Source organism: Crotalus tigris, unplaced genomic scaffold, assembly GCF_016545835.1.
Source record: "Crotalus tigris isolate CLP2741 ecotype Arizona unplaced genomic scaffold, ASM1654583v1 scf7180000017630.2799268, whole genome shotgun sequence".
Lineage (NCBI taxonomy): Eukaryota > Metazoa > Chordata > Lepidosauria > Squamata > Viperidae > Crotalus > Crotalus tigris.
Window position 1 is genome coordinate 1504375 of NW_024096524.1, and position 26391 is coordinate 1530765.

At 37.6% G+C, this 26391-nt stretch overlaps 1 protein-coding gene and 1 long non-coding RNA gene across 7 annotated transcripts in view; both read right to left on the reverse strand.

The window, feature by feature from the left end:
- Window positions 1–1735: 1735 nt before the first annotated feature.
- LOC120304168 lies at window positions 1736–7296 on the reverse strand. The gene is made up of 2 exons (XR_005555653.1): window positions 6538–7296; window positions 1736–2008 (listed from the first exon to the last, which is right to left on the reverse strand). It is a non-coding gene; the product is annotated as an uncharacterized LOC120304168 (long non-coding RNA).
- Window positions 7297–9530: 2234 nt separating this feature from the next.
- Window positions 9531–26391, reverse strand: part of ZNF516 (zinc finger protein 516) — a 139383-nt gene continuing 122522 nt past the window's right edge. For all 6 annotated transcript variants that reach the window (XM_039334403.1, XM_039334407.1, XM_039334408.1 and 3 more), the window contains 2 exons: window positions 25623–25690; window positions 9531–12626 (listed from right to left, as the gene is read on the reverse strand). In XM_039334403.1, the coding sequence (XP_039190337.1) occupies window positions 12567–12626; window positions 25623–25690 (128 nt within the window). In that variant the 3' untranslated portion in view covers window positions 9531–12566. The remainder of the gene's footprint in view (window positions 12627–25622; window positions 25691–26391) is intronic.

Genomic DNA, 26391 nt, shown 5'->3' on the forward strand with positions numbered 1-26391 from the left:
AACAGGAATAATTTGAAAGCAACCAATTTTTTTTCCCCTGTTCTCTGCATATTTGGAGATAAAACAAAGTTAAACTGTGATTTAGATAGAAGAAGCTAGATTACTAGCATTCTAGCAACCTTGGGAAGGCAGCAGTTTTCATACAAGACACATTGCATTCAGGAGAATTTGTTTCTTTGGTTAAATTATTCTCTGTACTCTCCAACAAACTATTTTTTGAAGAAGAGGGAGATAACTGCCCAAGGCAAAAGATTTTGGATTTCATGAGGAAATGTCAAATTGCTAACTATTTATTATTGTTATATTTTGATTACAAAAAAAATGAAAATGTGCTTATAAGATTTTGCATCAGAGGCACCAGAAGGTGGTATCTTAAGGCATATCAACTCATAATCTTACAGTTGGCATATAAGAATTGTTCACTGTATGCTTTACATTAAACAATGAACTTCTTTTGAAAAGAGGGGAGGAGAAGGAGGAGGAAGAGGAGGAGGGGACATCTTCATAGCATTTGAATCCACAGTTTATTTCTTTCTCACTCAGCCTCTCAAATAAATGCAAAGCACCAAGGATACGCTGGTCAATGCAAGGCAATTGCATTCAAACACATCCACCACTGAGATAGGTCAGTTCTTAAGGATAGTAGGAAGATACAAGGAAAAATGAAGAGGGTTGGGGAATGTTTTAAGAAAATATAACATACTATAATCTAGTATTTCTCTGATCGGTTGGTTTCACTACATTTTATTCACTGATAGACCTGGAGTACAACACATGCCATAAATCTACTCAGTGTAAACGATGCATTTACCCATGCAGTTAAATGTATAAATTGGATTGAGAAGTTTGACATGCTGAATTAGTTTTTGCTGTATAATACATTTCTAGGCCATTGATACATATATTATGTGCAAATTGAGAACCGAGTTAAATGAGTTGTATTTTCTTTTCTATTACTGGGAAGCTTCACCCCCCAGCTCATTCCCAGAAGCATGTTTTAGAAGAATGCTTGTCTGAGTAAAAATCTAGGCCAAATATTAGAAGATTGAGATTAGCACAGGAAAAAGATGTCATCAGGAAAACAAAGTATTGCATTACAGTTCCTTTTCCTGCCTTTGCAGAATTTATGGCACAACTCTGAGTCCTTAACTATTACCCAGTGGCTGCACACCCCCATGATTTATGATCCCTAAGTAAGGGTGCTATTCATTATCTCATTAAAAAATCTGTACATGGAAGGTAGATCTGCCCTTATTGGTTTTAGGAATGGTAGTCTTGGCAAATGTCCAGCTCCAAATAAGTTTGGGTTACTTGTATACAGAAGTAAGTTTCTCAGGCTTCTGAAAACTGGGTACTTGTGATAAGATGGCAACTTCATAAAAGACTGCAGCTTAAAAATTCATGCTTTACTTTTCATTCTTCCTGGAAGGAAAGCACTTTTATGAAGGAAACAAAATTCACTCTGTATGGAACTAGCCACATCAGATGTTATCAGATATGGTAGACATATCCATTCTTTCCTCCTTTCACAGTCATTTTAAGAAGCAACATTTAATGGGAAAAAAAGTAAAACCTGATTTCTGTCACATATTTGTCTCAGAAGAGGAAGGGAGGGAGGGAGGGAGGGAGGGAGGGAGGGAGGAAGGAAGGAAGGAAGGAAGGAAGGAAGGAAGGAAGGAAGGAAGGAAGGAAGGAAGGAAATAATGGAATCCTTTGGAAATAAACCAGTGCAACCTTTTTGAGGGTGATCAAATTTATTTCAAGCTTTTTTATGATTTGTTCAGGGTTTTTTTTTTTTCACTTTCCTGGATAGTCATTTGCATGCCTCAGCTGATGCAGTGTTGATTGCAGTGTGGAGTCTTAAATCTTTGTACCCTGCCCAGAATGTTATTAAATCAGATTTTAGCAGGATTTGCTTTGCACAGACATGTCTTGGAACTTTACTGCCACTCATCGCCAGGAGAGCTGGAGCACAAAACTGTGTCAACTTTAATCTCAATTTGTTCAACTAAAAATGCAAAATTAAAGAAAAAAGGGAGAAATGTTGAATATTGCCAGTGTGTATGATTGATAACATTGTGTCATTTGGGAACATTTAATATGATAAACTGAATACTTCACTACTCTACCCTAATAGTGACATATTTAACATTTTAAAGCTGCATGTAATCATTTTATGGTACAAAATGAGTATTATTAGAAGATTATACTGTAGTGCTTTGTCAAATCCTTGCATGTGAACAGAACATTCATAGATTAAAAAAAAGTTACAAGCAAATAATCATGGCAAAAATGTACTTACTCCTTTCAAAAACAGCAATTAAATCTACCCCTTTATCATGCTATGTCACTGAATCATACCCAAAGTTTCAAGTTAATATCTACTATAAAAATAAAATATTTATTACAATGCTGAGAATCCTTCTCATTCAAAATGAGAAAAATGCTGCCAAAATCTCAAGGCTTAGTAAAGGGGCCCAGGAGCTCTCAGGAGACTTCCAGATAGAAGAGAGTTATAAGAGTAGAGTTGCTTTTCAAAGCAGTTGGAAGATTTTGCTGACTTTAAAGCACAAAGGCACAGATGAAAAAGTGACTTTCTGACCAATCCTCACATTTACAACCTTTGCAAGTCTGTAAAGCAAAGGAAAACTGAAATAAGTTCATAAGCACAGTCACGGTTTCACTTAATGACCACTTCGCTTACAACCAAGTTGCCAGTTCCAATTATGGTTACTAAACAAGGACGACCAGATCAGAAAAATGCCACCCAACTGGAATCCAGAAGTGGGTAAAAAAGTTAACGTGGCAACAACAACCTTATCATCAAAGCCCCATCCCCCTTTTATATGTGTCATGTGAAAAATTTAACCACAATCAGTTAAAGAACCTGCCCCTCCCCAAAAAAAAAGCTGGTACACTCCAGATGTGTTGGATTTCAACATCAATGATTTCAGGAAACTGGCTGTAAATTCTGAGTTTGCATCTCTTTCTGGTTATCAAGTGGACTTCCAAATTTTGCAGCCAAGATATAGTAACTTGGTCTTTATCAGTCATGTTGGCATTGTGGTTTCTTCCATCTTCTAAGCTTCTATTAGTTGCCATATTGTGGGGCAGGGTGAGGAAAGTTTGTTTCCAGATTTTCATAAATGAATCGAGGAGAAAGGAACTGCTATGTTATAAATAAATATCTGCCTCATAATATCAGCTTGGTGGTTGTGATGTGAATTTTTCTCCTTCAGTAACTGAAAAAAGTGCTCATCGATGAATTTATAAATTGCCCTGAGCCTTTGGATAAATCCAACTATGCCATAAACTTTGCTTTGAAGCAAACCCTTCCAAGCCTCCTCTTTTTCGCCTCATTTCATTCTATAGAGAATCAGAAAGATGTCAGCTGTTGGCTACACAGTATTTTTGTTTCACATATCGATGGCAGCAGGAAGAGGGAAAGAAAAGTAACACCCCTACTGACACAACTCCTGCTTCTGAAAAAACAAGCAAAAGATCCCTTCCAATATAACTGCCCCAAAGGGAGGTTTGTTTCAGTTCACCCTTGGTTTAGATGGATGCCTTCTAAATTAAATTGGAATCAGTCATGCTGTAGTAGCTAATGAGGTAGGTCACAATGTTGAAAGTACAGATTGCTGGGTTGTGGAATTTCCTTCTTTACTCTTGTGGGTCAGAATGGAAACAAAATCATCACAGCTAACACCGCCCATATTTCCTTGCATAATTTTCAAAAGACTACTGTGCTGCTGGGGTTGCTACTCAACACTTCAATTCTGTGTGACAACTAAAAGGCTAAAGTGCTTCTATTCCATCTAGAGTGCTTTTTCTTTCTCCATCAAATGATTGTCGTTAGAGTGAGTATCTATCAAACTGGTTCAAACAGTTTTGCTGTGCCAGCAGTTGGAATCTCAAGAACACAGACTCATCTAGAACAGGAAGAAACATCTGGAGGCTGATAGCCTAATTTTAAAGCACTTTGCAGTCAATTAATCCAGCTATTTGGATGGTTATTTGTCCCTTCCTTGCATCCTATTTCATGAGGATGAAAAAAAAAAAATCAGAAAAGAGAATCTCAGAAAAAAATGTATTGCCCTCACCTACTTTTTGACCTCATCATGTTTCAGATTATCTGTTAAAGCTGTGTGCACATTTTAAAAAAATAAATAAAACCAGAAGTGTTTCTGAGTCAACCTCTCTGCCTAGGAAAAAAATAATTTTGGTGATTTCCTTGAAGCCACTTGATGCAAGGGCTGAAATACTATTTATACATAATTTTCAAAGCATGCACACACTTATTTATCTACCATTAGTAACAGATAGTTTGTGCAGGACTGCAGCCTTTGATAGGGGAAAAAATGGACATTTGTTCTAGAATCTGAATGGGGTCTCTTATTGCAGATATGTAAGATGCAAAAGAAAGATAAGAGGACAGTGCCCCATTTCATATCATTACGCATCCATGCTATCATTTTAAATTCAATTTATAACTTGATTAGAAACGACTGTGACATTAAACTTAAGAAATAGCTGTATTCTAGAGATAGCAAAAAGATCCTCTTGCGAAAAAGAACATGGAATTGGAAAGAAAAAAAAAACAGTTCAAGGACTAGTACAAGACTTCTTGTAGGTGAGACATGCCCTTCATCATTAGAAGCATCCCTACAGTTGAAAATATTTGCTCTTGGAATATTATGACTTTGTACATTCATTGCAATGCTCATTCTTGATATATAGGAAGGTATAATTTTGCAAATATTTTTTTCAGTCAGGGTCCAGTTAAGCTACCAATTTAAAAACTGTTTAGAGTCAAACTCCACTCCTGGTGACTTCATAGAAATATCCACATAGTTTGCTTGCAAGCAACAAAGAAGTTATTTGGCATATTATTTTTTAATTGTCCTCATCTAGTCTACCACATCAGGATCTTCTCAAGATATCTCTGTGTGAATCAGATCTGATCTGCCTTAACCTTTTTTTTTTTTTAGATCAACCAATAAGCTGGCATTTCTATACCTATATTTCCTCCTATATACTCCCATTTAGGTTTGTGCAAGCCTCTTTGTAGAATTGCTTCAAAGGAGCAAAGGGTTTGAGTTGCACTTTGGGGCTGCCAGTCAATGTAATTGCTTTGACATGGCTCATCTACATCAAACCTTTGGTAAATAACAAGTACTTTAATATTCTGTGGAGCATTCTTGAAAAAAAATATCTTTAAATGAAAGGTTTTGTGTAGCTGTGTTCTCAATCCGGTGTTTGTTTATCTCTTCAAAACATTATTATTTCCTCTAATTCCCATTTATACTTAGTAAATTAATTTTCTCAGCAAATGATCTGGCCCAAGTGATTCCATCTAAATGTGTTAAATTTCTGCTCTCTGCATTCCCAGCAACATGTGATTTTCAGTTACATAGATCAACATTTTGGGAACCCAGAAAGCATTAAATTGAGGAAGGATGTGCTAAGTTTGCATGGTTCCAGTTTGATATGAATTGCATCTAGCCTGGATTTGAAACTTGGTTAGAGCACTCAAGTGTATCTTTGCTGTGGTTTCTCATCTACTGTAGCATTTGGACCCACCTATGAATATTCCTTACAAGGAATACATTCTAATCTATTTGATAACTGCTTGAAGCGCGCACACAATGTTGCCACCCTTACTGCTTCTTAGCTTGCCAATGCACTAGGGGCAGGGGAGGGGGAAATGGAACGCAGACTCCAGACAAGAAATCCAACCATGTGAATCAAGAATATTTCAGCAGGTGTTTACCAACTCACAGAGACACTTTCTCGTAACAAACTTTTGACATTTGATTGGACAATGTGACATGCACTAATAGGAGGAGGGAGAATTGTGTGTTTTAATTATAGCAGTTCACATGGGAAATAACCAGAGCTGGTTTTGTTTTCTATCGTGCCAAAATGATATACTCAATAAAGTTTTGCACAGAGAATTTGGATCGTCTCATCGGTGCTTACTTGGTTGGGTTCGTTAGTCAGAACCTTGACAGCAGACTTGAGCAAACAGTGCTGACTTTCACTAAGCTGGCATCTTATAGTTCTTTTACATTGACCACCTTTTAATTTCCCTGTTTTTCATGATTATGTTAGTGAATGGCTGAGTACACAGGAGGTACAGTAGCCTTGGAGATGAGACTATTTCTAAATAAATGTACCAGATCTCCTATCCAGACTTATTTTTACTGTCTAGAAGATAACTAGTACGGATATTTTAGTGTAATGTGCTTATATTTAACTATTTTTATCAGACTACCTTTTGTAACATAAAAATATTGAATATCTCACATGAAGAGCCATCTTAATGGAATCCCTTTGCTAATGCTGGCTTAGATGGCGTACAGCTGGTGTAATCAATCCACAATTTAGTATAGGGTTTTCCTGTGGGGATTTCCAAACTTTTTGACACTTTAACACCATGTGAAATTCCCTGAGAATTTGTAAAACCACCTCAAGAATAAACATAAGAAGGGATCCTAACAGGAGTTCTACTCCAATAATGATCCAGCCACTCACCATACCGGTAGTTCCTGAAATCCTCCAATTTACTTCAAACAGGCTTGCATACTATTGTCAGAACTCAGCCCTGAATTTGGGCTGTACAGTATTTCAACAATTTCTGCACTCTCCACAGTTCCTGAAATCATCCCATTTACTTCAAAATGCTATCCAAGTTGATCCAGGTAGGACTGGAACATTTTTCTTCCCTAACCTCAGTCTATCTTCTTCCAAAATGGTTCTTCGCCTGGGAGCATTGTGCTGTCTTAGTGGCTGTTCCAGGCAATTTAAGCAATAGGCTTCTTGGATGGGAGGGGTTAGGGTTAGGGTCTCGATCCTGGCCAAGTCCCCTTGCACAGCATTCAAAATTAGGAGTATTGCAAAAGCTCCTGATGCAAGCACAAAGGTTATCAAAGGAGAACTTTGGCATTTGGATTCTGTGGGCAGCCTGATCCAGCACCCAATAAATATTTGCCAAATTCAGGTCCAAAGGGCGCAAGTTTTATTCACAATCTTATGGGTGTCATAACCCAATTTTAGAACCTATTTTACTATTTTTTTCCTTTCCTAAAAAAAATATTAGACTTGTTTTTATTTTCCCTGATTTTTCATACTAGGTATATGTCCTTGTGTTTTGAAATTTACATAGAGATAGTAAATACCTATCATTGAAGTTGGGCAAGAAAAATCATGACAAAAATACACTATTTGCAGTAGCAGACTTAAGAGCAGAAAAATTATCTGGAGTAATTTAGCATAGCAGCTCCCAACCTTTTCTATATCCCACACCCCTAGAATGCTTCTGATATATTCCCGCACCCCTTACAAAAGTTCAAAATAACGACAACAAATTATGCATATACACTATAATTTTGAAAACCCAAGAGGATTTATGGGGTTTTAGTTGAATTGGATTCAGAAACGGAACTAATTAAAGATTGTATGATCAGATGGGCGCAGAATTTTGGTGAGCCAGTTTCATTGGACATCTGGGAAACCATTTGGGTGAGAAATTTCAAATTTACACAAGCACAGAACTTAAGGGATAATTTTTATAAAATGTTTTATAGATGGCACCTTCATCCACAAAAAATGTCTCTTATGTACCCTGACTTACAACCTAAATGTTGGAGATGTGGTTGTATGGATGCTACCTATTATCATATTTGGTGGTCGTGTAGAGAGATAAAAGCATTTTGGATTAAGATATGGTGGAATATCCAGAGAATTTTTAGAAGGAGGGTAAAATTTACTCCGCAATTATTTTTGTTGGGTATAGTTACTGATTGTGATACAAAGGAGGTTATATTGATGTTAAATTTGATTACAGCCGCGAGGCTGTTAGTAGGACAATATTGGAAGAAGGAATCTTTGCCTACATTGCAGGAATGGTTTCTTAAAGTGTCTTATTTGGCGGAAATGGCAAAGATTTCGGCTTTTTTAAAGGAACAAACGCAAGAGAAATTTCTTGCTGTTTGGGATAAATGGATAAAATTTATACAATTTAAATTGGATATAAAAAAATATCATATAGCTTTTTCATAATTTTTATTTTTATATATATACATATATATGTTAATGTTATATTTTTTTTCTTCTTTTTCTTTTTATAAATATAATTTTTTAATTGTTTTTTTAATTAAACCTATATCCTGCTCTGGGAAGCTCAGGGGGGGGGAAAGGGGGGTGTTTGGGTGGGGGTGGGGGGAGGGGGGTTTTGTTGTGTAATGTTTAGTTTTTTTTCTCTTTGTATATGTGGTTTTTTGTTATTGTATTGTTTTGTTTTTTTTTTGTAAAATTTATAAAACTTTTTAATAAAAAAAAAAAGAAAGAAAGAAAACCCAAGTTTTGCACCCCTGAAATATTGTCTCGCACCCCCGGTTGGAAACCCCTGATTTAGCAGAAAATATGTGATCTATATTCATCGATTCAAAACTTTTTATGGAGGTGAATCTAGTGCATTAATTTAGGGTATCCTTTCGTGCATTGGGTGTATAATTTATAGAATTTAATTTTGCTTTTGAAACAGGAAGTATATTTTATTTTGAGCAACATATTTGGATTGCAATAAGCATTAATTTAATAAAAAACCGAATTACATCACAGAAAGTCTTTTTCTATGGTAGAATGCTGCTTGAAAATTTTTTTTAGTAAAAAAAGAGTATTGACCAATTATTTTTTTTAAAAAATTTATGCTACCGTATATGCCGGCGTATTAGGCGACCCGGCGTATAAGACGACCCCCGTCTTTGTTGCCGAGCCTAGCGCTTGCGGAGGTCATCTTATACGCCGGCATATACGGTATTTGAAAAAAATATTTCTAAAGATGCTCTCTGAAGGTTGAATCTTACACATTGTTCAAAATTCCCCTCTCCCCCAAAATTGGGGTAACATCTGCCTTCTGCTGTATCCTTTCAAGATTCAATAAAATGTTAATATTTACTATTTTTATTAGAACAGAAAAATTACTGTAGTTTGGTTGTATAAGGGTTTAAATGGTTGGTTCAGCTTTCTCATTTCCTTTACTAAATTGTTTTTACAGTTGTATTTCCTCTGGGAAACTGATCCATCTCCTTTTTCACATATGGTAAAACTCATGTCACCATGAAGAGAGGGCACCGGACAGCAAACAAATCTCTTATCATGAAGTGTGGCAACCTGATCATAAAACTTTGATGTTCTGCCTATTAAAATGGCATCTTGCTGAAATTATAATAGTGTACATATTTTATCCCCAACTTTAAAAAAACAATGGAAATATGCTCTGGGGTGGTTATAAAACTAAAATCTAAATCTGCAAAGGTATATTTTTTCCCCAGTAACACAACTGCGATAGAAACATTCTCAGGAATATAGAAATGAGAACAAATGTAATAGTTTTGAAAGATGACATTATTCCATTTCACGTAGGGACAAGAAAGGAGGAAGATTCATATGGCTGAGAAGCCTGTTTCTGTATTGGAAAAGCGAAATAAAAGGAAAAAACGGAGAGCAATGTCTGAGACACCATCTGCACTGCTCATTATGGAACCTTTATTGTCTAAGGTACATTAGACTGCAACACTGTAGAAAACCTGTTAAGGAAAAGAAACAGATTGACAGAGGTAGCAGAGTCGCTGTAACAGTCAGAAGATGGCTTACAAAAATGTGTCATGCTACAAAATTATCATGTTTCCTTTTTTTCCCAAAAAAAGGCTACTTTAAACCCAAATAGCTAAATAAATAAGAGCACAAATCATACTAAACACTAGGATCTAACTGAATTAACAAATTGATACAATATGGATGAGAAACGAGGAAATTACTAAGCTTGGAATTCACACGTAATATGGTGGTCTTTAATGACAGCTCCCCTTCTCCCTCCCCATTTCTTGTTTAATTAAGTGAAAATCTCATTTCTGTGCTATACACAGCATATAATTATTTAAACTGATTTCCCCTGCTGTTGTTCTTCGTGAAGCTAAATGATGATTGTAAACTTTGCTGATTAGTACCCTAGTAATGGCAATGACAGCCCTTTCTCTTTGTGTGTCAGACAATTTTCAGGAAAAACTCTGAAACTCTAAATAATAACTAAGATCCTTCTAGATCAGCTTGCAAAGACATTAAAAAAAAAGAATTAATGAAATCAAAGACACCACTCACCAAACATGATTTAAAAATAAATCACACACACAAATCTAGCAACAAAAATTGTGATAGTTTTATGGGGCACTCAAATAATTGGGGGGGGGGATAAGCAGAAATTTGGATATTCCTGAATCCTGACCTGTTTACTTAAAATAAGGAAAATAAGTGCTTGAAGGAGGAAAATGTAGCACTTGATTATGGATCCCTAATTGACCAGTTAGGGATAGTTTGGTGTTATCTGATTCATAAAAAGAGATGATTTGAAGGAAATGAGGATGAAGTGGGATGCAGGAGATGGAAAAAGGGAGGTCTGAAATATGTCTGTATGAAATTCTGCAAGGTAACTTCAAAACAAATTAATCAGTTACACAACATCTGCACAGACATTTTATACTAATTCAGGGTTACAGCTGACTTACAGCTGGTTCATAAGTATGAGGAATAAAATAAAATAAAAATTCCAAACTGGCAAATTATATATGAATATTACAACTGCATTATAGTTAACAGCAAGGCAAGAACAGTCAAGTAACTTGCAACAAGTAGAATCCCAATTCAAATATAGACAACACAAAATCAGGACAGAAAAAAAATACATATTAAAAAAATCTTTGAGTAACCCCATCTTCTAGAAAAAAAAGCACTATCCCATTATTGTAGAAGTAAACGGTTGCTCTCCATCAGTATTAAAAGATTAGTGCTATTTTTGTACATGTAAAATTATTGCTTTTTTGAAAAATATAATTAGCGTGCTAGTTTTCTTTAAAAATCCATTTCCTGTCTTTACACAAAAATGTTACAATTAAAAAAAAAAAAACCAGTAAAGCTTTTTTTTTTTTGCAAAAGAAAAACATTCACAAATATTTTCAAGGCATTTTTTTTCTTGATGATGATGATGCATAAAATTGTATGTGCAAAATCTGAAACTCTGAATTATTACCATCACACAGTGTCATAGCAAGAGAAGAAAAAAGTACATGTGGAATAGATTTTTGAACAAGACAGACACTGTGTGAACAACCTGTCACTTCTTCCCTCTTACCTTTAAAAACTTGCATTTTAAAAAGTTACTGTAGAAGAGGTATATAAAGCGCCTTTTCTCTCCCAGTTACTCCAGTCATTACCGTGCCACATCATCTTGTGCCACCAAACTTGCTGAATTTGCACTTCCCAGAACTCCAAGCCATCATGGCCAACAGCCATGCTTGCTAGAGCATTCTGGGAAATCCCAGCACATCTAGAAAACACTAGATTAGGGAAGCTTGCCATCACAAAAGAAGTGATTTTTTCCCCCTCTCCAAAACATTAGAAAGATCCATGAAAGGTACTTGTCTTGCTGCACAGAAATGCAGTCATCTCCAGTATCATAAAACCAGAGATCTGCCTAAACATCTGCTTTTAAAAATGTATTATAAGCATTTAAATCAGCAGCTTTAAAAAGCTGTTATTTTTCCTTTTTAATCTAATTTTTAAAAGCATACATACTTCCTTTGTGACAAATCATGGAAAGCTGCATTGTAAAAGAAAGAAAAAGCAAATTAACAAACAGGAAGGCCCTGAGACCAGGGGTGGGGGTGGGGGGAGGAAAAACACAGAAGCCTTTTTTTCCCTTTTTCTTCTTAGTGTTTGACCAGCTGTTTTTTGTTTTTGTCTTGCCAAAGTGAGAAGAGAAGCATTTCTTAAGAAGTGTTTTCAATTTCCATATTCACATACTATTAATGGTGTGCAGTCAAGGATCAGCCCACTGGAAATGGAAGTGGTCCCCAAACTATCATGAAACAACCTCACTGCAGAATGATAGTCTCTCCCTTTTGTCCCTTCTGTCCTTCATCAAGTTTGGCTTTCATAGCACTGAATGATTCCTTCCTTCCTTCTTTTTTTTAAGTTGTATTTCCGGCGTGACAGTTGCTTAATCACTCCTTCCCACATTCCCAAATCCACCCTGCGTGTATGTTTTCTTTAAATAAAAATAAAACTTCAAGCCACCACGAGGGAAGATTCTGTTGCAGTGCCATCCTCCAAATATATGACGTTTAATTTTTCCAGTGTCTAAAAATGTTATCTTGATTAATATATATGCTTTGCACTACCCCAAAGCTTGCCAGCTCTTCTGTTTATTATAAAGGAAATAAGGAACTGTGGGGACTGATTACTATGTCAATTTGTATATATCTTGGGTAGGTTCTTCATTTATTTTAAAATGATTAACAGTTCAGAGACATCACTCTTCTAGCAAAGCACAAAGCTTGAGTCTCACTATAACACAGTGGCTCCAGGGACTGGAGAGATTGTAAAGATGTTTTCCAGCTGGCCTTCTAAGGGGTTGATGGAATAATTATTTGGAGGTGATGGGAACCGTAGGTCAGGGTACTGGCTGTTGTCAAAGGGGACTCGGTGTACACACTGGACATGAGTTTTTAGGTTCCCTTTCTGAGAGGCACTGTACGGACAATATCTGCACTGGAATGGTCTCTCACCTAAACGGGAAAAAAAAGAAGCAAAACACATTGTTATTCTTGTTTCCCATAATAGCAGCTGCTGCCCTGCTCTGTACACTACAGCAGTTGAGCAATTTAATAATTAATAAATAGCCCTAGCCACCTTTTTTATGAGCATTACAAATTATTACTGTGACCTAATCCATTAAAATGAATTATTTTTAATCACCTCTGATGAAAGCATACCGCATCTAGCTCCTATAAACTCTATGCTACATTAGAATAGCAAATAATAGAGACTGCAGGAGTACTTGAGGAAAGGTTAACAATGGCCAGAAGAAGGATAAAAGACTAGAAAGAAGAGCAGAGAACCAAGTTTTATAGTATCTGAGGGGATTTATGATTGAATGATATGTTTCCCAAATTAATTTGGTATGGATTAAAGTTCATGGATGCTCCGTGGTGACTCATACGAATAACGGCAATTGGCTGGTTTCATTGCCCATAATCACAAAGATAGAAAGAAACCGACACAGAGCCTAAAAAGGAACAAACTTCTGTTTGCATTAAATCACCCAAGTGGCAAATTCCAGGTAAATTTGAGTTGTCATAATACAGGTAGTCCTCGAATTATGACCACAATTGAGCTCAAAATGTCTGTTGTTTAGTGAGACAGATGTTAAGTGGGTTTTATTCCATTTTGTGACCTTTCTTGCCACAACTGTTAGGTGAATCACTGCAATTATTAAGTTAATAACACAGTTGTTAAGTGCATCTGGCTTCCCCATTGGCTTTGCTTGTCAGAAGGTCACAATAGGTACTCACATGACACCCAGACACAGCATCTGTCAGAAATATGAGTCAATGGACAAGTGTCTGAATTTTGATCACATGACCATGGAGATGTTGCAATGGTTGTTAAGTGTGAAAAACGGCTGTAAATCACTTTTTTCAGTGCTGTTGTAACTTTGATTAGTCACCTAATGAATTGTTAAGTCTAGGACTACCTGCATACAACTGGCTATGACTCTAAGAGGGCATCAAATAGGACAAGTCTGGAGTAAAGTTCCTTTTTTGTACTGGGACACACCTGGACCACCATGTCTTTGGCTTAAATAAATACTATTACAAAAGAGGAATATCTCGGTAATTTTTAATAACCCAAAATGTGAGCAGTCAATTTAATGACATGTTGTGTTTATTTTATGAACAGAAGTAAGCCTCTATCTGTAGAAAAAGTTCTGTGATTGCTGAAATATACTTCAGAGATGCTGTTCTCCGCACCATTTCCTTAAAAACCCCACTAAGCTTGACAGCTGCTATAAGCCAAGACAAAATGGGGCAACTTGCTGCAGTCAACCCACCATAGTCAACTTGCCATGGGACAACTTGCCATGGCCAACTCACCATAGGACAACTCGCTGCGGGACAATTCGACAATTCAATTTAATTATTTAAAATAATTTAAAAAATATTTTATTTTTTGTCATTCACATTTCATTTTGTCTCTCCTTTGGCATTCTTTCTTTATTGATTCTACTCCATTCTATTTTTTCAGTATTAGTGTACTCTTGTTCTGCGGCAAGTTGCTTGCTGTGACTTGGCCATGTCAAATTGGCCCGCAATGAGTTGGCTGTGGCGAGTTGTCGTAGACCCAAGCCAAGAAGCCTGGGCAGGGAAGGTGTTAAAGTTGAAATGGGTACCTTAAGCCTATTCCCCAAACGAAAATAAACAAACAAACAAACGGACAACATTTTTGTCCCACCTCTGGCAGATTTACAAGTGGAATTTTGCATCTTCATATTGCAATTCCTCATGGATTCAGAGATCTTAAATCTCTGACCATCTTCTATTACTATATCAGAAAATATATTCTGCTGGCTATCTTGCTTCAGGCACGTGCCAATAATTAATCAGTTTTTTTTCACTTAATTCCCAATAATTTAATTTCAAATTCCTCAAAGAAAGTTCAACTTGTTTAGCATATCTATATCTTAGCTAACATAAAAGCATAATTCTGTTCGGTAGGAATTTTGTATGGATCAAAAAAACCCCACCTTTTTTCAAACATGTTTATCCATCTGCTGATAGCAATGACTTCTAAATTTCCTTCTATTTAGCCCCTTGTAGTAGCCTTATATACATCCCAAATTGTTCAAAGACTAGCTCGATTATAACTTTTAAAAATGTAGTTTGTTGTCTAACGTGAGAAAATAACCACATAACAAAGATGTGCTAAAATACCACCTATTGTTAACAAACAATGTTTCTAAATTGAAGAATGAATGTAACTGAAGTGTGATATCTTCTTCGATATTGTGAAAAACTAGCTGTCACTCCCAAAAAGGTAAAAGAGAACACAGATCTATATAAATGTAAATATGCTAATATACCAGTTAACGACTGTTCCAGTTTCTTTACCTTTAAACTCAAACTTAAAGTGGACAACCCAAAGAATGAAAGAGGGCATTTTAAATAGAAGATTTTGTTCAATTAAATAAGGCATATTATCATCTATAACAGAGGTGAGCAATTATGGCCCCTTTATGACCCACAGGCTTCAACTCCCAGAATTGCTGAGCCAGCATGGCTGCTTCAATAAGTCATAAAGGGGCCATAGTTGCCCACCCCTGATGTCTATTTTTCATTGGTAAAAAAATTGGCATGGTGTAACTATATCATATTATTATAAATAACGGGTGGGCAATAGAGAAAACAAATTCACATTGATAATAAAATTCAACGCTTATATTAGATAGCCACATAAAACTCAGTTTTCATAAAGGCATAAAAAAATCCCTCCAATTTTGACCAATGTCTATCAAATAAAAATTAACTATGTGTTAAAACACACAAACAAACCAAAGGGGCTATTTGAAAACCAATGTTTCTCAACATAAAATTGTGAAAAAACACAAGTTTGCAGTTCAAGGCAATGGAATTCTGAGAATGTCTGGACAATGTGACTTTCAGTGCTAATGATTAAAGCAGCATGGCAAAATACAGCTTACACTCGTGCATTAACCTTAAACCAAAACCCTGGTGAAGGGAATCAGACTGTTTTAAATTAGTACAACATCGGACCCAACCACTGTGTGAAAATATTCCCAGTAAATTTCAAGCTGTGCCTATGGAGCTCCTGGAAAAGCAAACGAAAAGCCAGTGTTGCTTGACATAATGTATTAAGTATCTGTCCTTTGTTAATAGATTTAGAAAAATCCTAATTAAGGCTGGCCGAAGATTCATGACATTTGCTAGTCAAAGTCTGCTGTGAGAAAGGAAGATTTGCAACAAAATTAAAGGGGGCAACTAGGGGAGGGAGGAAGCATCTGTGCAGCCTGCCATATATTTGAAATGCATAAATGGTAACAGAGTGAGAGATGTGATAAAACTTATTTAGTTATATGCTGAATTTCATGCAATAAACCAAGAGAAATGCTTTGAATTTTTTTTCATAGCTACCTCAGGAGATGTTAATCATTAAATTAAAACAACACACACACACACACACACACACTTCAAAACACACCACTAAGACATCGTATGTACATACACACACAAACAAACAGATGGGACAGATTATGGGTACAACAAGGAATGTGATTAGATGTTCTGTGGTTAGGAAGAAAAAAAAAAGGAACTGTATGTTCCCATTTGCCTGGGTATGAAAAAGGAAGAATGGGAAAAGAGACAGAAATGGAGCAAAAGACCTTGGCTTGGGGATGTAATTAAAGTATTTATGGGGAACAGCCTTCCTAATCAGAAATTTCCAAGGAAGGGGCACACCACAGTTCCAGCTGTAATTCACTCCCAGAGGAGGCTCACTTAAAAGCAGCAAAAACATGGAAGAAGTTATCACTGTCCCACAACATCTGAAAGATAAGGCCAGAGGCTGTGATAGTAAATGGGAGGAAATGAGAATTCTTCTCTAAGCAGAGCAAGGGAGAAGAACTCCCTGTGGGGGCCATACCGGAAAAGGTGGCCATAGCCAAAAGCTAAGGATTCTGTTCTCATATACTGTACTTGTATTGCTGTGGTTGGAGCAGACCCCACCCCCCATGCTAAATTAGAAAATGCAATTATCTTGTACGAGGTTCCCATTATCATAAAGCAAATGCTAATGAAATCAGAGAGCAGAAAGCTTTAAAAAAGAAAAAAATCTGGGGAAGGTTTCCCTGTTTACATGGAAAAAGAGACGAACTGTAGCCATTACAGGTTGCAGCTAAGGAAATGTTAAAGTTTCACTGAGATAATGAAGATGCCAGGTAGGTGAAGTCATTGCAACTGGGTAGAAACTAAACACCTTTCACTCAGGGATTGAACTACACGTTCTTAAATCTGATGGAAAGGGTTGTAAACACTAGCTTTATATCAAATGCCTGAATATTCCCCAAAGGGCAGACGGACAGCCACTGTTACTTGAAACCCTTCAAAGTTCAGCTAACTACAAAGTTAGAAAAGCTGTCTTCAGTTTCTTTCTAACCAACAAACCTACTCAGGAGGAAATTTATTATTTTGAAAGTGTTAGCCTGAGTAAAGACTACAGTTTTACGGTATCCCGAGTGATCTTCTAAACCTAAACAAAGCAAAAACGTGGTGACCGGCAGAATTAATTCACATTAATATTATTTCAAAGGATTGCACTATCCCAGGGGTAGGCAACCCAAAACACTCAAAGAGCCACTTGGACCCATTTCCCACCAAAAACAAAACACCGGGACCGCAAAACCCTTTTGATATCTAAAATGAAGATAACACTGCATATATCCTTTTTTACCTTTATTATAGGTGTGTGTGTGTGTTTGTGTATGCGTGTGTGTGTGTGTATGTATGTATGTATATGTATGTATGTGTATATACACACACACACACACACACACACACACAAAATAAAAGTAAAAATATGACTCTTGGGAATATCCATACTATTAAAACAATGATCACCAAGAGAATGCTTTAAGAGAATAAAATTACATACACACAAAGGTAAAAAAAGGATATATGCAGTGTTATCTTCATTTTAGATGTCAAAAGGGTCTCTCTCTCTCTCTCTCCCTCCCTCCCTCTCTATCTGCCCTTGGTCTGCCACTCCTCTTCCCCCACTCTCTTTCTTTCTCTCTCTCTTTCCTCTCTCTCTCTCCCCCCCTCCCTCTCTCTTTCTCTCTCTCTCTTTCTCCCCCCCCCCTCTTATCTGCTGCTCACCTGGCAAGCTTCAAGCTGTTGTCCAACAAGCTCAGAGGTAAGCAACCTCGTCTCTTTTATGACTCATGGACTTCAACTCCCAGAATTCCTGATTCAGCCTAGCTGGGCTAGCTAGCTCTCTCCTGCCCTTCCTGCTTCCTGCAGAGACGCAGCAAAGGGAGGAGCTCCTCCCAGTAAGCTTTTCAGCTCCTCGGAGAACACTGTGAGTGCACTCTCTTTTACACACACACACACACACACAGAGAGAGAGAGAGAGAGAGAGAGAGAGAGAGAGAGAGAGAGAGAGAAGCAGGGAAGCGCATTTGCTCTCTCTGTCTCTCTGGTCTCTCTCTGCAAAGGCAGAGGAGGCTGGGAGCCACAGGGGAAGGCTCAACGAGCCACATGCGGCTCCGGAGCCGCAGGTTGCCGACCTGTGCACTATCCAGTTCAAGAACTATATCACTTATCTCTTGTAATAATGGAAGAATCGTGGGATTACTCTGCTTGGATTACCCACATGGTTGACAACACTACCAAGAGAACCTAATTAATGCTTGGAAACCTGTCTTTGTGGTGAAAAACATAAGCTATAAGCACATCTCAGAAAGCTCAGACTGCCCAAGGAGCTACTGACAAAGTTCTACAGAGGAATTATTGAATCTATCTGTCATGGAACATCCAATGTTAGCAGCGTTGACACTATCATTTGTATCTCTATTACTGTCTGGTTTGGAACAGAAACTAAACAGGACAGGTATAGACCTCAATGGATACTTAGGACTGCAGGAAAAAAACAGGTGACCAGCCTGCCTTCCACAGAGGACCTGTATACTGCATGAGCTAGAAAGAGGGCTGAGAAAATATCTACAGACCCCCTCACATCCTGGACATAAATTGTTTTAACTCTTTCCCGTAAGATGCCGCTATAGGGCACTGCATTCCAAAACAACTAGACACACAGACAGTTTTTTCCCTTGTGCCATCACTCTGCTTAACATCTAATTTCCATAGCACTGTCGTAAGTCTAAGGATATTTACCCGTGCAGTAGGGCTGTATTATTATTACCTTCATCCTTCCGATTACCTACTCCTATCTTATGACTCTCACTTTGTTGGTTGTATCTTAAGATCTATGATTGTAACTTATGCTTTATCACTTTGTTATTTATATGCATAATGAGAGCTTATGCATCAGAGACAAATTCTTTGTGTGTCCAATCACTCTTGGCCAATAATAAAGAATATTCTATATTCTAATCTGCAGCATGCAAAAATCCAGGTACATTTAGATGTTGAAGAGCCCAGTGCTCTTCAACATCTTCATCAACGATTTGGACGAGGGGATAGATGGGGAACTCATCAAATTTGCAGACGACACCAAGCTGGCAGGAATAGCCAATACTCCAGAAGATAGGCTTAAGATACAGGAGGATCTGGACAGACTTGAACACTGGGCGCTATCTAACAAAATGAAATTCAATGGTGAAAAAAGTAAGGTTCTACATTTAGGCAAGAAAAACCAAATGGACAGGTATAGTATAGGGGGTACCTTGCTCAATAGTAGTAACTGTGAGAGGGATCTCAGAGTCCTAGTGGACAATCACTTAAATATGAGCCAGCAGTGTGCTGCAGCTGCCAAAAAAGCCAACACAGTGCTAGGCTGCATTAACAGAGGGATAGATTCAAGATCATGTGAAGTACTAATACCACTTTACAATGCCTTGGTAAGGCCACACTTGGAATACTGCATCTAGTTTTGGTCACCACGATGTAAATAAGAGATTGAGATTCTAGAAAGAGCACACAGAAGAGCAACAAAGATGATTAGGGGACGGGAGGCTAAAACATATAAGGAACAGTTGCTGGAATTGGGTATGTCTAGTTTAATGAAGAGAAGGACGAGGGGGGACATGATAGCAGTGTTCCAATATCTCAGGGGCTGCCACAAAGGAGAGGGAGTCAAGCTATTTTCCAAAGCGCCTGAAGGCAAGATAAGAAGCAACGGGTGGAAACTAACCAAAGAGAGAAGCAACCTAGAACTAAGGAGAAACTTCCTGACAGTTAGAACAATTAACCAGTGGAACAACCTGCCTCCAGAAGCGGTGAATGCTCCAACATTGGAAGTTTTTAAGAAGAAACTGGACAGCCATTTGTCTGAAACGGTATAGGGTTACCTGCCTGAGCAGGGGGTTGGACTTGATGACCTCCAAGGTCCCTTCCAACTTTATTATTATTATTATTAAAAGTCACACATAGTGTAATTAAATGACAAGAGGAAACTAGGTATGATCTTTTTTATCAGATCAACAATACTTTTGTACTAAAGAAAATATGAGTGTTGGAGCTATACTCTTGCTGCCACAGTTATGCTCATTTCAATTTGCTTTGTGCAATGAAGAATTAAAAAAAAAAAAACCAAAACCCATCACATCTCTCTAGTATAGGAACTAGCCTTAAGTGCTCAACAGTCTTCTCTCTTTCTTCAAGTGACCTCAGAAGATATTACTGTAGCGTGGTATCTGTATTAGAAACAACTGTGTCATTTTTAAAATAAAAATTATGATAATGATGGAGATAAATGGATGTATGTGTTATTGTTGTTGTTAATTGCGAAGTCGTGTCTGACCCATCGCAACCCCATGGACAACGTTCCTCCAAGTCTTCCTGTCCTCTACCATTTTCTGGAGTCCATTTAAGTTCACACCTACTGCTTCAGTGACTCCATCCAGCCATCTCATTCTCTGTCGTCCCCTTCTTCTAGTGCCCTCAATCTTTCCCAGCATTAGGCCCTTCTCCAGTGAGTCCTTCCTTCTCATTAGGTGGCCAAAGTATTTGAGTTTCAACTTCAGGATCTGGCCTTCTAAAGATCAGTCGGGGTTGATCTCTTCTAGGACTGACTGGTTTGAACGCCTTGCAGTCCAAGGGACTCGCAGGAGTCTTCTCTAGCACCATAGTTCAAAGGCCTCAATTCTTTGGCGCTCAGCCTTTCTTATGGTCCAACTTTCACAGCCACACATTGCAACTGGGAAAACCATGGCCTGGACTATACGCACTTTTGTTGGCAAGGTGATGTCTCTGCTTTTTAGTATGCTGTCTAGATTTGCCATAGCTTTCCTCCCCAGGAGCAAGCGTCTTTTAATTTCGTGGCTGCAGTCCCCATCTGCGGTGATCTTGGAGCCCAGGAAGATAAAATCTGTCACTACCTCCATTTCTTCCCCATCTATTTGCCAGGAATTGAGAGGGCCGGATGCCATGATTTTGGTTTTCTTAATGTTGAGTTTCAAGCCAACTTTTGCACTCTCTTTCTTCACCCGCATCAAGAGGATCTTTAGTTCCTCTTCACTTTCTGCCATTAGAGTGGTATCATCTGCATATCTTAGGTTGTTGATATTTCTTCCGGCAATCTTAATTCCAACTTTTGTTTCATCTAGCCCTGCCTTTCTCATGATGTGCTCTGCATATAAGTTAAATAGGCAGGGCGACAGTAGACAGCCTTGCCGGACTCCTTGTCCAATTTTGAACCAATCAGTGGTTCCGTGTTCGGTTCTCACTGTTGCTTCTTGACCCGCATATAGGTTTCTCAGGAGACAAATGAGATGGTCTGGTACTCCCATCTCTTTAAGAACTTGCCACAATTTGTTGTGATCCACACAATCAAAGGCTTTTGCATAGTCAATGAAGCAGAAGTAGATGTTTTTCTGGACCTCCCTAGCTTTCTCCATGATCCAGCGTATGTTGGCAATTTGATCTCTAGTTCCTCTGCCTCTTCAAAATCCTGCCTGCACTTCTGGTAGTTCTCGATCCACATACTGCTGGAGTCTAGCTTGTAGGATTTTAAGCATAATTTTACTAGCATGTGAAATGAGTGCAATGGTGCGATAGTTTGAACATTCTTTGGCATTGCCTTTCTTTGGAATTGGAATGTAAACTGACCTTTTCCAATCCTGTGGCCACTGTTTAGTTTTCCAAATTTGCTGGCAAATTGAGTGTAGCACTTTTACTGCATCGTCTTTTAAGATTTTGAATAGCTCAGCTGGAATACTGTCACCTTCACTAGCTTTGTTGTTGCTCAGATTTTCTAAGGCCCATTTCACTTCACATTCTAGGATGTCTGGTTTGAGGTCAATGACCATCTCATTGTGGTTATCTGGGACGTTAAGCTCATTCTTGTATAGTTCTTCTGTGTAGTTTTGCCATCTCTTCTTAATCTCTTCTGCCTCTGTTAGGTCCCTGCCATTTTGGTCCTTTATCATGCCCATCTTTGCATGAAAGGTTCCCTTCATATCTCCAATTTTCTTGAAGAGATCTCTGGTCCTCCCTATTCTGTTGTTTTCTTCTATTTCTTTGCACTGTTCATTTAAGAAGGCATTCTTATCTCTTCTTGCTATTCTCTAGAATTCTGCATTCAATTGGGTGTATCTTTCTCTTTCTCCTTTGCCTTTCGCTTCCCTTCTTTCCTCAGCTATTTGCAAAGCTTCCTCAGACAGCCATTTTGCTTTCTTGCATTTCTTTTTCTTTGGGATGGTTTTAGTTGCTACCTCTTGTACAATATTGTGAACTTCCATCCATAGTTCTTCAGGCACTCTGTCTATCAGATCTAATTCCTTAAACCTATTTGTCGCCTTTACTGTATATTCATCAGGAATATGATTTAGTTCATACCTGAGTGGCCTAGTGTTTTTCCCTACTTTTTTCAATTTAAGCCTAAATTTTGCAACAAGAAGCTCATGATCTGAGCCACAGTCAGCTCCTGGTCTTGTTTTTAGTGACTGTATAGAGCTTCTCCATCTTTGGCTGCAGAGCACATAGTCAATCTGATTTCTATGTTGACCGTCTGGTGATGACCATGTGTAGAGCTGTCTCTTGGGTTGTTGGAAAAGAGTGTTTCCAACTCATGTGTACATTCAGCTAAAAAGTAAGGCTTTTAGTACTATATCATCTATAACAGGGGTGTCAAACTGCCGGCCCACAGGCCAGACGCGTCACAACGAAATCATGCCCCACCTCATTGCCGGTAATGGGGAAAAAGCTCCGATATGTCACGTGACATCACGTGATGTCGCAAGTTTGACATATCTGATCTATAAGCTAAAGGAAAGAAACACAGCATTCCTCTGCCTACATGTTTCTTCATTATTTGTACTGCAATATTCACAGCTCTAAAGGAGACAAATTAGACTGCCAATTATTCATTATGAATTATTTTGATTAGTGGAATTCTTAAATTCAACATAACCATTTAAAAAATAACATTCACAATAATCAGAAATAATCTATTAATCATGGGATAAAAAATTCTGGGATATTACAGCACATGCCACTAAAATATCCTTGCAAATTAATTTTCAATGTGTAATGAGAAATATTGAAGTTGGTAGTTCTACTGCATTCTCAATTGAAATTTCATTCTTTGATAAAGCTACTATTTTACATAATGAGGACAGATTATTTTAAAAATCTTATAAAGTTAATAACTGAATTTTCTTTTTGACTTCATCATTTTCCTATCTTTTCTGAAAAGCATGAATATTTGCATGGGTTATAAAAATATTAATACAATCAGCCTGATTTTAAAATAAATAAATCTAAGAATGTATTATCTAAGGTGTTCATGTCAAATTTTCTCTTGCAATAATTTGTAAGCATATTGATACATTTGATTCATTCTGGTATATTTTCTTATAATATTTTGAGTTTAGTTCTAATAGAAGAAGAATTTAATTAAGGCTAAATATTTTCCAAATTCTTTTCAAATACTGACTAGTATAGTGCTCTCATTCCAACACCAAGCATATATTCCAGCCAATTTCTGTTGTAAATAACAATTCTTTCCTCATATTTTACCACTACAATGCCTTCCTTTCCATTAGAAGGTACGGAGATGCCAGTCATGACATCTCATTTTCTTACTAGGAAAATGCGATTGGCATGGGCCATTGCTTATAAAGGTTTTGATACCAAATAACTAACAACACATAAAGACATAAAAAGGGGCAAACTAAAGTTATTCTCCAAGAAATCAGCAAAATATCTTTCAGCTAAACAAGGTGAAGGCCCACCAAAAAAAAAAAAAAAGCTCTCTGCAACATGGAGAAAACCATCAAAGGAGTAGGCCAGCCATCTGAGGATAAGGAGATCCACATTCAGGGACATCTGGAGGAGCAGTGAACAACTTCAAAATGTCAGGCACAATCAGTAATCAGGGTTCTGTATCTTTATGGGATTTATACATGTTGAAAGGGGTAGGGCTTTGATTGTCCAGTTATAGTGGTCAGGTTTGACAATGTTGACACTCTTTCCCTAAGGATGCTCTTATGTACATTTCATGCACAGCCACAAAGAAAGCTCTCTGCAACATTCTCATCTGTTGAATCACACCAATTTACAGCACCTGAAAGGTGTTCCTATGGTTGAAGGTAAATGTTCATATGTAAATAGACCATCCTTTAGATATGCAAGCTTCGGCACTGGATTATATTGGGAACAAACCATAAATTGGGGAAGGACGCAGAGAAGAAATAGAAATTCTCAATAGGCTGTTAATGATTCCATTGGTAAATGTACTGCAGAACACGGATTACCTCCTATTATCTATATGATGTATGGACAGGCCTTTCTAAGTCAGCTCAAGACTATGGCAATTCCAACACAAACTATTACCATACTCAAATCAATGGTGCATATGTTTCATTGGTTGACAGGCAAAAAATACTGTCACAGAAATGATGCTATACAAATAACAGTGCTTCCCGAACTATTAATAAGTGACTGGAGGAAGAACATGGATTAGTAACTACAAGTGCTTGTGAAAGATGTTAACTCCACATATGCATGGATGAGTTAGTGAGAAAAAGATAATCTGGCACCGACTGGCAATAAATATACCCCCCCCCCCAAATGCAAGAGTAAGAAACAATTTTTCAGGACAGCTTACAGCATTAGTGAAAATGAAGAAAATTTTAAAGACAGCCAGGTCATTCTCAAGAAAGGAAAATATAGTATATAGTCAGCAGAGGAAAACACACCACCACACAGAGTCCACGCAGATTGAAAGAAAAGTATCTTTCAAAGGTAAAGAGCTATATAATACCATGATAGGAATACTCTTCAGAAAAACACAGTTGGATTGTTGCCCCATTTCCAGTTATATACTAGGTATACAGGTAGTCCTCAACTCAGGACCACAATTGAGCCCAAAATTTATGTTGCTAAGTGAGAAATTCGTTAAGTGAGCTTTGCCGTTTTAAGACGTTTCCTGCCACATTTATCAAGTGAATCACTGCAGTTGTTAAGTTAGTAACACAATAGTTAAGTGAATCTGGCTTGCCCATTGACTTTGCTTGTCAGAAGGTCGGCCAAGGGGATCACATGACCCGACGACACTACAAAGGTCATAAATGTAAGTCAGTTGTCAAGCATCCGAATGTAAATCAGGTAACCATGGGGATGCTGCAATGAAAAATGGTCATAAGTCACTTTTTTCAGTGCCTTTGTAACTTCGAACGGTCACTAAGCAAACTATTATAAGTCAAGGACTACCTATATACTAAACTATCTACTTGGAAACAATATAACTGTATGCGCTGTTCAGTGCACAGTGTAAAAATTCTCCATTTCAATACAAGCATTTGACTGGTAATCACAATACACTGATCATAATTTCTAGTCAATATGAACAAAAGTGTCCATACATTTTAAGTTTTTCTTAAAAATATAATAAACAGAGGCAAGATTATTATTTACTCTCTAGCTACCTAAACAGTGAGTGCTTTACTGATGAGTATCTCCATGCAACTTTCTTTTCCCCCGACTATCACATTAAAAACCAAATACCCAATTAATTGTAAAACATACTTGTTTTGGGGCATCTGCGGAGGTGGTGTGAACTTCAGTACCTCGGAGTCCATTAGACTCAAATACCACTGTGGGAACAAGGGGGCTTGTTAACAGATGAACATTCAAGCTTCGTTAGTGTGTGTACATTATTTGACTCCATTACAGATTAATCACATGGAGGGGAGGATGGGAAGAAGCAAAGACACCAACTCTTTGCCTATAGCTGGAAAATACCAATTTACCGTAACACTTACTGTAAGAGAGTCTGCTAATGGGAACCTAAGGGCACTGCCTTTTTTAATTCAGACTTCAGTGTTGAAGAAAGCAATCACTGACAACATTAATTATCAGTGTGTATGTAAAGGGACCCTCTTCTTGAATTACTTACCATTTGGCCTCTGTCATTTTGCAGCAAAATGTCTTATGCATGCATCACTCACCCTTCTTCAAAAAGAATGAGAGGAAAAAAAGAGATCCAGTCTCATTTTCTCATATGTGGTTATGAAGATGTGCAGACAGGCTATTAGCTTTAACTTGCAAGGTTCCCCAGTTCTAAATATGAAATTTATCCTGGACCATTCTAAGGGGTGGGATGAGGGGTAAGGTTTTTGAAGAAACAATTACAAATCCCAGACTTATTGGAGTCCACAGCAAGGAGAAAGAAAGCTTTCTGTTCAGTTCAAAAAGGGGGGGGGGGTTGATTTCAATTTATGCCAGCGGCAACAGATTTCATTAGCATATTCATTCCAGAGTATTCTGCTTTCTAATTAAAAGGTTTTTTAAAAAA